The 13910-nt window shown below is 38.5% G+C and overlaps 1 protein-coding gene across 1 annotated transcript in view; it reads right to left on the bottom strand.

Moving 5' to 3' along the window:
• f5 (coagulation factor V) overlaps positions 1-13910 on the bottom strand; it is a 55961-nt gene that overhangs the window by 15722 nt on the left and 26329 nt on the right. Inside the window, exons 12-19 of the mRNA XM_052013885.1 lie at positions 12028-12240; positions 9062-11039; positions 7410-7575; positions 5585-5821; positions 5247-5475; positions 4302-4484; positions 2821-2937; positions 1391-1462 (exon numbers count right to left, since the gene is read on the bottom strand). Coding sequence (XP_051869845.1) covers positions 1391-1462; positions 2821-2937; positions 4302-4484; positions 5247-5475; positions 5585-5821; positions 7410-7575; positions 9062-11039; positions 12028-12240 — 3195 coding nt within the window. The remainder of the gene's footprint in view (positions 1-1390; positions 1463-2820; positions 2938-4301; positions 4485-5246; positions 5476-5584; positions 5822-7409; positions 7576-9061; positions 11040-12027; positions 12241-13910) is intronic.

The raw sequence follows: 13910 nt of genomic DNA, 5'->3' as shown, positions 1-13910 counted from the left end.
AGGCTCCTGTATCTTCTGCCTGATGGGAGAGGGGAGAAGAGTGAATGACCCGGGTGGGTAGGGTCTTTGATTATGCTGGCTGCTTCACCAAGGCAGCGAGAGGTATAGACAGAGTCCATAGAGGGGAGGCTGGTTTTCGTGATGTGCCAAGCTGTGTCCACAACTCTCTGCAGTTTCTTGTGGTCCTGGACAGAGCAGTTGCCATACCAAGCCATGATGCATCCAGATAGGATGCTTCTATGGTGCATCGATAAAAGTTGGCGAGTGTCGAAGGGGACATGCCAAATTTCTTTAGCCTCCTGAGGAAGGAGAGGCGCTGGTGAGTTTTCTTGGCCGTGGCGTCTATGTGGTTGGATCAGGACAGGCTATTTGTGATGTTCACTCCTAGGAACTTGAAGCTCTCAACCCTCTCGACCTCAGCACCATTGATGTAGACAGGTGCATGTACACTGCCCCCTTTCCTGAAGTCAATGACCAGCTCTTTTGTTTTGAGGGAAAGGTTGCTGTCATGACACCATGTCACTAAGGTCTCTATCTCTTTCCTGTACTCCAACTTGTTGTTATTTTTATTCTTCTAGCTGATTTGTACAATAGAAGATTAAAGATTTACTTACTTACTCTCGTCACAATAGGATTGATTCTGCTGATCAGTATAATGGCATAATAATTCTATAATTATAGGTAGAAGCATGAATTTCCTTTGCACCCAGGTATTCTGCATAATAGATTCACAGGCTGAACAGGGAACATTGTGGGGAGTCTCCAGAAAGATGAGTTGGGACCAAGGGGAGAGCTGTGGGTGGCAGTAATGTGTTGGATAAGTTGAGTATATACACTTTTAAGTAAGCTTGTTAGGTCAGGGGTAAACACTCATACTCTTCCTACTCCTAATCCCAAGCATGCTAGGGAGATACTTAGCTGATGAATCAACTGTCAGGCTGGATGCTTAAGGCTACAGAGCTTCTAATATTGGTATTGGTATTGGTTTATTATTATTGTCACTTGTACCGAGGTACAGTGAAAAACTTGTCTTGCATACCGATCGTACAGGTCCAATTCATTACACAGTGCAGTTACATTGAGTTAGTACAGAGTCCATTGATGTAGTACAGGTAAAAACAATAACAGTACAGAGTAAAGTGTCACAGCTACAGAGAAAGTGCAGTGCAATAAGGTGCAAGGTCACAATAACATTCAGCTGATAATGTGGCTGAGAAAATTATGTGAAAATTGAAAGGCCTGTCTATCAGGTGAAGAGTCCACCATGCCCAATGCATTGAATAGTCCATAAACTATTTCCCTGTGGCGTCAGGATTGCACTGTCATGCATTTCCCTTCAAGGATTATAAGTAAGTTGCACTGCTGAAACCAACAGAGCCAAACCACTTACCTACATGGTCTGATGCAGTGATCTGAGGATCAGTTATACTTCCAGATACCATACCCAGTGGGCGATCACAATCTGGAAAGGAAGCAGAGTGTATTATACTAGATATGAGTTGGAACCATTCCACTTTCTGAACCCACTTATTTAGTCTATATCAATCACTCCTGTAACTGTCAGCACTGTGTAAAAAGGCCAAACTTTCACCAGTCATAAGTTATAAGATGCTTTCTATGGTGCATCGATAAAAGTTGGTGAGTGTCAAAGGGGACATGCCAAATTTCCTTAGCCTCCTGAGAAAGTAGAGCCGCTGGTGAGCTTTCTTGGCTGTGGCGTCTATGTGGTTGGATCAGGACAGGCTACACCCAGAGTACTATGGTTACATCCTCTATAGCTTTAAGGCCCACATCCTTAATAATCACTGTTGGATTCAAATTATTTCTGTTTTCTGTGTTCCAGAGTGTCAACTTTTAATTTCTCTCCCTTACCTCTCAATCGCTCCATGGTTTTGCTCTAACACCTATGTTCATTAAGCACTATCCTTGTGACTTGACTCCCTAAACAACAACATCGAAGATGCTACTAAAGCCACATTGGTGATAGATATTACTTCCAAGGAAGCAGTGAGGCAGTAATCAAATATGAGATAACAGAGAATGTGATTTTCTAGATAGAGCAGTGGTGATGGCAGATGGTGCATGTAGCAGATTCATTAATAAGCTTTGTTTGAGTTCGAGTCTGAGAGTTTGAGGGCCACAAACATTTGCGCCGAAATTGTGAAGACATTTCTGAAAGCAAATGACATTGCTGAGGCCCTGGGAGATGACAGAAAATAGTTCAATACAGCCATATGTGAAAAAAGAAAGCAATTAGTTTAGTAAACCAATAAAAGAAATGGGACCAAGGACATATGAAATGCTAGTGAGATCTTACAATGATTCTGTAAGATCTCTGAATTGACATTTTAGTCCAGCACCTTCAGGAATTTTTGTCAGGTGGGGACAACAAGGGGCCAGCAGAGACAGTGAGCAATTATGTTGTCAGACTGAATACACAGGCTAAAGTTACAACCTAGGTTTTTGTGCTCAGGTCAGGAGTAGGGTTGAACCCATCACCTTCTAACTCAGAGAGAAGAATGCAAACACAGCCCACTAAACTGCAAGAGCAGTTACAATATTTTAACAATTTTTTTCAACATGACGAGCCTTCAGATGCCACAGACTAATTTAACTGTGTTTAGATTTCTGCCCCTCTTTAGTTTGCATTTACCTTTGGAAACTGTAGGTAGTATGGATTGTGATACAATTTTGAAGTGTTATTTTAGTTTAAGTGCCGTATATTAACCCTGATTTCACAGGCTCTTCTGTACATTGTATGTTACACAATATGAGATGTGAAATATATTATTACAATATAATAATAATATTTGTTCATACCTTTTGATAGAACCAGCAAGTGTGCCTGCATGCCTCCTTTGTAATGCTCTCCATTTTCACAGTCTAATAGCCATATGCCCGGTTTTGATGAATGCAGCTCCACTGTTCTAAAGGCACCTACAAATGTTTGATTAGAAAAAAAGTAGGACGTCTGATAGTTTATCTCATTGAATATTGTACAGTAGATATAATTCTGTTCTCATTTCTATTTAAAGTTCAGTCAACTTACAGATGTAGAAGCAATTGAAAAAATTGTACTTGATCAAACCAAATAAATTAGTAAATTTCTAAACCTTGGGCCAGACTGACTGACCTGCTGGCCAGCAATTTTTGCTGTTACCTTCTGACCTTAAGATATTTATTTATTAGTCACATGTACATCGAAACACACAGTGAAATGCTTCTTTTTGCGTTACTGAGAATGTACTGGGGGCAGCCTGCAAGTGTCGCCACGCTTCCGGCACCAACATGGCATGCCCACAACTCCTAACCCTTACGTCTTTGGAATGTGGAAGGAAACCAGAGCACCTGGAGGAAACTCATGCAGTCGCACAGGGAGAATGTACAAACTCCTTTCAGACAGCGGCAGGAATTGAACCCAGGCCGCTGGTGCTGTAATAGCATTATGCTAACTGCTACACTACCGTGCTGCCCAGTATACTACCGTACCTTCCTAACTCCTCTTACTAGCAAAGCTGGTTCTTCACTGTGCCACCAGGAACTTGTCCTGGTCTTTGTGTAGGCAGGCAGCCTCCTGTCCCAGTGATCCAGGCTCTGCCGACAATTCGCAGCCTATGTGGACTGCTGAATGATGAGGCTCTCTGGCTGAGTGAGGGCCTCAGGAAGGAACAGGGTTTCTGCCATGGTCTATGCCCTGGTGGGGTGGGTGGCAGGCAATGCTCATTATTTTTAATTCAAATTTTATTCCAAATGTTTCAAGCACGATGAATGCTTTGCATTTTTTTTCTCCTAAGTCTGTCTCCTTTTGATATGTTGCCATCAGCCAGGATGAGGAGCAGAAACCAACAAGGGGTCAGGCCTCCTACATCCCCCTGAAGTAACCCTTGAGTCTGCGCTGCTGACAGCCTGCAGTTTATCAGGGATTGGGGAGCAAATTAATTGTTTTATTAAAGGAATAGATCATCCTTAATGATAATGACATACCTTAATTCAGCTGTTAGGCATCACCTGCAAAGCTGTGAAGCGATTTGTTTTGGGTGGCACTTTTAATGTTGGCATCTTCAGACTATCCATGAGTGCTGGCTACATGCTTGCTGATGAGACAAGCACAATGTGGGGCTGCTTAATTCCATGGGGTCTATAACAGAGCTAGTGAGGGTTTGATGAACAGTGCATGGTGCAGTTGTAACTCTAAGGTGTGCACCAAGTGAATGACACGTCAGATGTTCCATTCCACTCCAATAAGGAACTGTTCTTTAAATGTCATGTTACACATAAAATGAAGTAGGAAACACCCTTACCTGGGTACAAGCTGTAAATGCCCAGACGATGTGTGTTCTCCCTTCTTTCAATGAATGTATGACCATCTAAATGTATAGAGTGTGCATCTTCCGAGCTCCCCATGTTAATCAAGTAAAAATGAACCAGTTCCTTCTCAAACATCACCAGACCTCTTAAAGAACCATCGACAAATCCATTTATGGCTAGAAATGCAAAGTAGTGAATCAAGTAAGAAATTGTGGAAATATTCATTGGTGGACTGAAAGTTGTGATCTCTTCAAAAAACTGTCTGGAATTGTATTCACAATCTAAGTGGATGAACAATCAATTTCAGTGGCACGTCACTTGAACTATGTTGCTGGCTTAAGGTTGAGATAGGCAACTGTCCAGGAGTAATCTCCTGTAGACAACAATACAGGAGAAAAGTAATACACCAAATAAATTATGCAGGTTTAGATTTGATTTAAATGTTTTAATTGATTATAAAAGTATTTTTATGCAATTCTAAAGGCTTTTTAACTGTGAGGCAGTTGGAAGTGAGGGAAGATGGAAAATCATCCAGATGTAACACCTAACCAGAGTTTACAACACTATTATGAGCAAGAATTCCTCTGGCAGTGATAATTAAATATACTGCTAAAATACCCGAGGAAGTTGCTCACCTCATGAAGGCAAGTGATTCAGGGGATAAGGGTGGGGTTCAGGTTAACAGTTAGGTATGGTGAAGTCCGTTTATGCATTCTGGTTCAAGGAAGATGGTTTAATGGAAAGAAAGTAAGAGGGGCAACACATAGAAGGAAAGTGTTTAAAAGGAAACACTCATGAGCATTCACCTGCTTAACTAATTGTCAATTATTAATGCTGACTTTCGTTCTCCTGAACTGCAAAATTGGCAATGGTGACATTGTGGCAACTGAAAGGATTTTAAAGTTAAAGGCCTCCGAAACAGAAAAAGGAATAAGTACCATGAAATGTATTCCGCTCTATAAAATCTGAATTATTATCACTCATCTCACAGTCTTCATCACAACTTTGTTTTTTGTTGTCATTGAAGTACCAACTTTTAGTTTCATCGAAAGTGTTGAACAGCAAAATGAATTCGTGAGCATCTTTGGGGATATCATTAATGGATGTCAATGTTCCATTCTTACAGATTAGAAGAGGTCCAATCAAACCTGAGTGAATATCCTTCTCCTATAAAGAAAGCAACAGGTCTTTAAGCATTCATAAAATAAAAGATTTTTCATCCTGTAATTCAAATTGCTAAGATTCCCTAATGTCATTCTTATTGTAGAACACTCACAAAGTCCACACTGGAATAATAGACCCAGGGCTTGCAAATGGAACCAGTGGCTGTTGGTCCAGATCGAGGCGGCACATTCCATACATAAGTGTACGTGGTGTTTGGCAGAACAGCATCATCTGATTTAAACCAATCAGTAGAGAAGTCTTCATAGCTCATTCCTTCAGATGATTTTTCATATGTTACTCCATGTGCATGAATGGAGTATGGTCTGGAAGCAAGGTTTTTGAATGTAACCTGATGAACAAGCACATGTATAGATTATTAATCAAGATTATTAATTAAAACCATTTTTAAAGCTAGCACTGTGGCCTAAAGTACTCAATGAATGTGACACATTAAAGATAGTCACTTCCAGGAAGAATTCAGCAACATAGAAGTGTTTTCTCTATTTCCTTATTCTAATCACCTGATCACAGGACAATGACAATACTTCTCTGGAAATGACAATGAGTAAATGTTCAAGATCCACCCAGGAGGATTCACCTTTCAATTCCATCTTGTAGGAAAATTGCCTTCAATCTAACACAGGGCATGAGGTATATTCAAATGCTCACCATTGAGAATAGATTATGTAGGATTGCAAAATTAGTGAGATTAACACAGAAAACAGTAAATCAGAATCAGGTTTATTATCACTGACGTATGTCGCGAAATTTGTTGTTTTGTGGCAGCAGTACAGTGCAAGACATAAAGACATAAAAATTACTATATGTTACAAAAATAAATAAATAGTGCAAAAGAGGAATAATGAGGTAGTGTTCATGGACCGTTCAGAAATAACAACGGAAAACAGATTGCAATAACAACAGAAAATATAGGACATATATATAACAGGTTGGGCAGCATTGGCAGAGAGAGAAAAACAGAGCTGATGTTTCATGCCAATGACCTGCCATCAAAATTGGGTCAAGGGAATATGGGAGGATTGGGGTGAAGGGGTGCGTGGGGGGAGAATAAAAGGGAATACTTGTGATAGGTTGAATGACACAAATGATGACGGTGCAGGCTTAATGATAATGGTGAAAGCTAGTGAAAAACAAAAAGTATGCCCGGGGAGGCGTAAATTGGAAGCAATGCATGAAATTTAAACATAGCAGACGATGATAAAAAGCAGAATGATGGAAATGTGTGATTCAAGGTTTATGTCTCTCCTGGTGATACAAGCAGTTTCATGACAATGAATTAAGATTTATTGATTGTGTCTCATCACCTGTCTCAGAAATGCCTCGAAGCTTAACACTTCATATATAATCAAAAAACTGCAGATCAGTGGAGAGAGAAACTAAATTAATGTTGCTGGTCAATGGCCTTGCACCTGTCCTGTTCATTGACCTGAACCGCTAACTCTATTTTTCTCTCCACAGATTCTGCCTCATCTGTTGCGTATGTCTGGCATTTATTTATGTTATATATAATGATCTATTTTGCTCTGTACTATTATATTAGCTATTATATCATGGAATAAATTGTTGTGGTGGAAGGAGGTCATTTCACTGATCAGAACACCCTATCCTTTTTGAATAATTACTTGCTAAGCTCATCAACTAGTTAGATGGGCAAATGGAACTTTGGGTTAACATTTCACCCAGTATTTCAGGAATAATGGGCTGACAGTCTAGGTTAGACGCCAAAGATTTGCAATGGAAACTGAACCCTTAACTTTCTGATACAGAAGCAATAGTACTGCATCGAACAAATGAAATGCAACCACAACCAATTAAAGCACTGTTTAAATTTAACTTGAAAGCAGAAACTTACTAATTTGCACTGAGTTATTATATATTGAGCATGCAATGTAAATTATTAAAATATTACAGTACACCTTGATGACATCATTAACTTCTGCTCTGATGACAGGTCCAAGTATTCCCAAGTGGTCATCCCGTTCTCCGTGATCATAACGATTCCTAAAAAGTGCATCTGTATATCTCCGAAAAATGACCTTTTTGTACTGAGTATTTCTTTGCTTTGCTGATCTTCCAAGATCTCTGCCAGCATATTACAAAGACATTATATAAAGAACCAGAATCAAAATCAGATTTATTATTATCATGCTCTTATGATGTGAGATTTGTTGTTTTCGGCAGCAGTATACTGCAAAGACATAAAATTACTATAAATTACATAAGAAATAACTAGTGCAAAAAAAAGAAATAATGAGGTTGTGTTTATGGGTTCATGGACCGTTCAGATATCCGATGGTGGAGGGGAAGAAGCTGTTTCTGAAATGTACATTCTTATGTTCTGAAACATAAATAGAACACCATTAAATTCAATATTTCATGCAAAATCTGGATTTGTGTGTAAGCTGGACCAGTAAATATAACATTTTCTACACATATCGTGGCAATTAATTTTCTTCAAGATTCTATATTAAGAAGATATTGTACATGTCATTTTACATAATACTTAAGCCATCTTTTAATCACAAAGACTTGCTGGCTGCTGACATCTTGCAGAATTTGGCATTTTAAGGTTAACTTGCCTTTCTGGTGGGTTTTAAGATAATGGTAACAGTACTTTGACTAGCAGCTTAGTATGACTGAAACGCCCCTGCAGGAATAATGCACCTCCCATGGGCGTGCAAATGATCTTGAGATTTAGGATGCAGTTTCTCAACTATTGCGATTAAGACATCCTGAATTCCATAGAACTTCAGGGGCTTCAGCGTTCAATGGAGAAAAACTGCGTTAGACTACCACAAACTGAGAAGGCAATTTGCAAATACACTGATGTACGATCTATCAACAGTGTCTCAGTTTACTTTATTGTTATTTTACTCTTTATATTTTATATAAATCACATAATTTGACTGCTATATTAATTGACAGAAGTCTGATACTTCCTTGTATTTGGTAGGCTCATTTGGCACTTTGGACTGGACCATAAAACATTTAATTTAGAGATTCCATTCAGGAGCTAAGTTTTTGATTCACGTGTGATTTTTGTTTCTAATATCTTAATGAGAATATGTGTACATAAAACTATTTACATCAAATAACAGTACTGTACTGTTTATTGTACTGTACCTCACTGTACTTGTGCATATGACAATAAACTCAACTTGATTTGATTTGATATTTCTTTTAGAATCATCCCTTGGCTGAGCTACAACACTGCAATTAATTCTGACAAAGCCATAATGAAAAACACAGACAACTAAAAAAAATTAGAAATTCAGAATATTGAATCTTAATCTGTCTTACCAAAGAGATGCTAACCATTTGATCAAATGATTCCAAAAGAAGACAACATCCTATTACCCTATCTTTGTAGCACCTTTAATGTAGCAAAAGGAAGTGGAAAAGAGGGAGATAACTTGAGATTGCTAGCAAATTTTAGAGAGGTCTGTGAGTAGGATGTCCACATGCTCCCATAACCACAAATAATTTACAACACAAAGAAATAAAAATAGACGAAGAGGAAGAAAAAGCTTAAAAGAAAATTAAAAATGGTGACACATTCCAAACTTACATTGCATTTCTGGTATAATCCCAATGAACTTCTTCTGCAGCAATAAAATACCGCCTCACATTCCCACTGTGGCTGCGTAAATAATGCTCGACAATCATTTCTGGATCCCGGGACATATCTGAATGAGATCGGCTGTCTTGGGAATAAGGGCTTACAAAATCTAAATCTGTCTCCTCTTCATCCTTTTCTAAGGCAGCTCTAAGAGGGTTTACTTCCACATTTGCAATATATTCATCATAATCAAGAGTTACTCCATTACTACGTTTGGGAATTCCGACAATGATACTGTGTGAAGCATCATCTTGATAAATTACAGAGTCTTTATGTTTAGGTTTAAAACCTTTTGATGGCTTTTGTTTTTTTCCTGAAAAAATATTTGTTCTTTGTTTAATACCATGCTTCAACCCTCTTGGTGACATCTTCTTCTTCAGTTTTTTTCTGTGTTTCAGCATCATTTCAGCTGCAGCTTGCCTTCTTGTGGTTTCTGCAGTTTTGTGCTGTTTTTTAGAATTATTTTTCTTTTTGCCTTTTATGTACCTTTTCAAACTTTTTATCTTGGACACAGTAGTGCCTTTATCTTCCACTTGGTAGGTCAAATGATGCCCTTTTGGTTTTAAAGGTGCTCCCTGAAATCGAACTCTGTGCTTACTTTTTAAATGTTTCTTCAAAAAAATAAACACCTTTTCAGGATCTTCACTGCTCTCCATACTTGATTCTTTTAAGGTACTTGTGAAGTGTTCTGGAGCCTCACTGGACGCTTGCCTGAATGAATTATTCTTTTCACTATCAGTTGTCGCTTCAATTGTGCTGTCATTATTTGTAATAGTTTTATTTTCAGCATGTTGGATTAAGTCGGGGCTGTGTTCAGGTTCAATTGCCTGATTGTCTCCAAGTGACAAAGATTCATCAATCAATCCTAACTCTGTACCTGCACCAGTTTTGTCTGTACCCCCTTTCTCTTTTTCTGTTTCCTGTTTTCCACCTGTTTCACTGTCAGTATGTACTTCTGCAGCATCTTCATTGCCTTGTTTGATAAAATCTTCAGCTTTGCCTTGATTATTTATTTCTGAGCTCTTTCCTCGTGTGACTAAAGCATATTCCTCTTCTCCCTTGCCATTGGTATTGTTGATGTAACTTGTGCTCTCCGCAGTTATTTGAAAATTATTGCTTTGTTTTAATGTTGATACAGGAATATCTGCTAAACTCCCCTTGTTCTTCACCACGAGATTAACCAAAATATCCATATTACTTATGAAAGTAGTATCATTGGCAGCTGTTCTTAGTGCAGCATCTTGAAGTACACTACTGTCATTCCTTGCATTATAGTCCTTGGCAGAAATCTCCAAGCTAGTATCTTCTTTAATCACACCTTGCATATTGTGGTTTAAATGAGTACTTGTCGATGTGAAATTCAGTGGCTGTGAATCAAATACTGATGTTTCAGTTATTTGTGCCATTTCATTGAGTGTTTCTTCCTTTGTTGGCTCTACTGTTGACCTTTCATTTAACTTGACAGATTCTTCAAATTTGTCTGCTTCATGTATGTAATAATCTAAGTCATCTGTTTCACCTTCATTTGGTGAATTGATTGGTTTATTTGCATTAATGGATGTTTTACTCTGATTGCCATTTGAATTCAGGTGACTGACATTTAATGGATTTTCATCCTTGAGTGTAACAGTGTTGCCCTCTGCACCATCATCTTCAATATATTGGAGAATATCTTCCTCTGTCGGTTCCTGTGGTTTTCTGAATGACCGTAGTCCAAGTTCTTTCAGAATTTCAAGAGTTTCCTCATCAATACTTTCATCGCCCACTTCCTCACTTACTTCCACCAGTACTTTGTCTCCTTCATATTCAATTTTATAAACAACTAGTGGGTATGCAACTGCTTCATCTGCACATTGGTAAACTTTAATTCTCATCCTCATACCATAGGTCCTCTGCTGTGTACTTAAAGATCTGAGAAGCCACTCACCTACAAAACCAAACACTGGATCACAAGATCAGCAGTAAACCAAAACACTTTAGCAGAATAATTGGAATAAATAATGGCGGTAAAACAATGTTCACTATCACAAGAACAGCATAAAACATTGAGTATGGCAGTTGGTGACAGAGAATATTCTGTAATCAAATCACCTGATTTAGCTTGCATCAATGTTTGGATAGGGATGATCATTAGAGCAGTATTAAATAATTATTAATAGTAACAACTCCTGTTTTTACTCACCTTATTTAATGCCGCAAAATAGTAACCGACTACTAAAATGTCTTGTTTAAGTGCCTGGCAAGGTATTAAGGCATTGACACTGAAGGTAGCAGTGATGGGTGCCAGTCCTTGGAAGGTCATTTCTTATTAATTATCCCCCAATATTTCTAATGGGTGAATTCGTAAAACAAGCAAGGACTATACTTCTGTCCCAAGTATGCTTGTTTTACAATAAGTCTTGCTTGTCTACCACTTGCTAATTTACAAAGGATCCACACCTCCCGAAACCTTGTTTAAGTCTTTCATCCTTAACCTTAAACCCCTCCATGGTCTTGCACACTCTACCTTTGCAATACCCTCTAATTTTACATCTCCTCTGGCCCTGGTTCTTTCACCTTTGCTGATTCTCACTTATCAGGGGAATTTACTCCCTTGTCGATAGTTTTCCTCTCACATTTAAAATTCTTCTGAAACCTGAGTGTTTAGTCACCTCTCCTAACTCCCCTCCCCCCCTTTACACTTTAGTTGTACCCTGTTTTCCATGCTGTGGCCAACCCATTAACTTACATTGTGTTTAATTTTTCTGCTGAAAAGCTTTCAGACTTTTTTTCTGCAGGCTGACACTGCTTTCATTGTAAGCACAATGAACCACTTCATTGTTACAGGTCAGAACAGCTTGGCTGTTAAGTTTTCAATTGCAAGTGATCCGATAAAAATATTCACTCTGTACAGTCAACAGCAAAAATGAACTCACCGGAATTGTCCATCTGCATGGTCAGAGTTTCACCAGATAAGGGGAAGAGATGTATTATATCCTCATTTGTCTTTCTGTGGCTGAAGGTGTGTCCATGGAAATTAATTGACAGAATGCGATCTTGGGAACCAATGCTAAAAACATGCCAGTATGTAACATCACCTTCGCAGAATGGTAAAGCCTCTTTGCTTTCATACACAAAGCCATTTATTGCTGAAAATATGCAAACACATTTGTATATATTAAACAATAAATGCTGATGTTAAAACATGGTTATAATTACTGTTAATGAACAGACTGTCAGTACAATAGTTAGAAGCAAAACAACATAAATATTCAAAAATTAAAATACAGTGGTTGCTGGAAACCTGAAAAACCGAAAAAGCCAGTAAATGCTCAGCAGTTCAGGCAGCATCTATGGAGAGAGAAAAGGACTTCAAGTTTGATGAAAGGTCATTGATCTGAATTGTTACCCTGTTTCTCTTTGCACAGATGCTGCCTGATCTGCTGAGTATTTCCAATATTTTCTGCCTAAACACTCAAGACTAATAGGACTGGGGTGGTTCAATGGATGACTGCTGTTTTTGATTTTCAGGGTCTTGGATTTGATAGGTGATGGCATTAAAATCCATGTTCTCTAAATTTGCTTTTTAACAGCCCTCAGGATTATAACCAAAACAAGTCAGTCACATCCAAGATCTTTAAAGATGGACTTTCATACTGATACTTTAAGGTGGTCGTCATTGATTGGTAATTCTCTGTGTTGATACTACATGAATGTGGGCACATCTTTTAAGTGGACTGTTAGACCATTACAGGAGGCTATTTCAATTATTAATCTCATTGGTGTGTCCAGAGTCATAAACATGTCGGTTCAGGAAAGGTGTTAGATTTCCCTCCTGATGAACATCAGTGAACCGTATGGGGTTTTACGAGAATTATCGATTACCATTGACAATACAACCTTTTATTTCTGGATGTTTATTTGACTCATGCTATCTAGACTTTTACCTGGAATATTTGACATTGCTGTGATCATCAAAGTAAAGGAAATTTATGGGGGCACAAGAGACTGCAGATGCTGGAACCTGGAGCAACATGCAAAAAACTGGAGGAACTCAGCGGGTCAGGCAGATGATGAAGGGCCTCGACCCGAAATGTCGACTGTCCATCTGCCTGCATAGAAGCTGCCTGACCCACTGACTTCCTCCATCTTTTTGTGCGTTGTTAAAGGAAATATACATTCTGTCATTGACACCTGGTCACAAATGTGCCATTATAACCTCCTGGTCAGTTTTTAGATAAACACTAAGACCTGAATAATTTCTTTGCTTCTGATTTTGGAAAAGGGGATGGGTAATAGGAACAAAGTGTAGAGAGGTAATTGTTTATTAGAGAGGATGATGATCTAACCAGGAATTACTGAAGTTCCAAAAACTTCAATGGAATCCATTACAAAGTATATTCCATAGATGTTTGATTTCACACAGCAGGTTATTTGATATCAATTATCTTGTGGGTATTTTGGAATTGAACAAACCCAAAAACCTATTGCGCAAAAATTCAAAGGGACCAATGACATATAATGAGATCGGTTCTATCACCAGCAGCCCACTCAGAATCACCTCAAAAACATGCAACTCCTGTGTAACATAAGAGGCCTGCACTGAAAAGAACCAAGGGTTTTAGCTGCCTCCTTTTTAAAGTGCCTCTTTTGACTGTATAATTTAACGTTCTATTGGCTTTGCTGTTAATTACTGCATAGCATTTGGACACGTTGATTGCTGACTAAAGCACTCAGAACTTGGATTCTAAAACTAGTTGCAGATTTAATCATTTAAAAATTTTAAATTATCTGTTAACGAGAGATGGAATAGTAACCC

Source organism: Pristis pectinata, chromosome 4, assembly GCF_009764475.1.
Source record: "Pristis pectinata isolate sPriPec2 chromosome 4, sPriPec2.1.pri, whole genome shotgun sequence".
NCBI classification, from domain to species: domain Eukaryota; kingdom Metazoa; phylum Chordata; class Chondrichthyes; order Rhinopristiformes; family Pristidae; genus Pristis; species Pristis pectinata.
The sequence above is the reverse complement of the archived record's forward strand: the minus strand, read 5'-3'. Positions and strand labels throughout refer to the sequence as shown.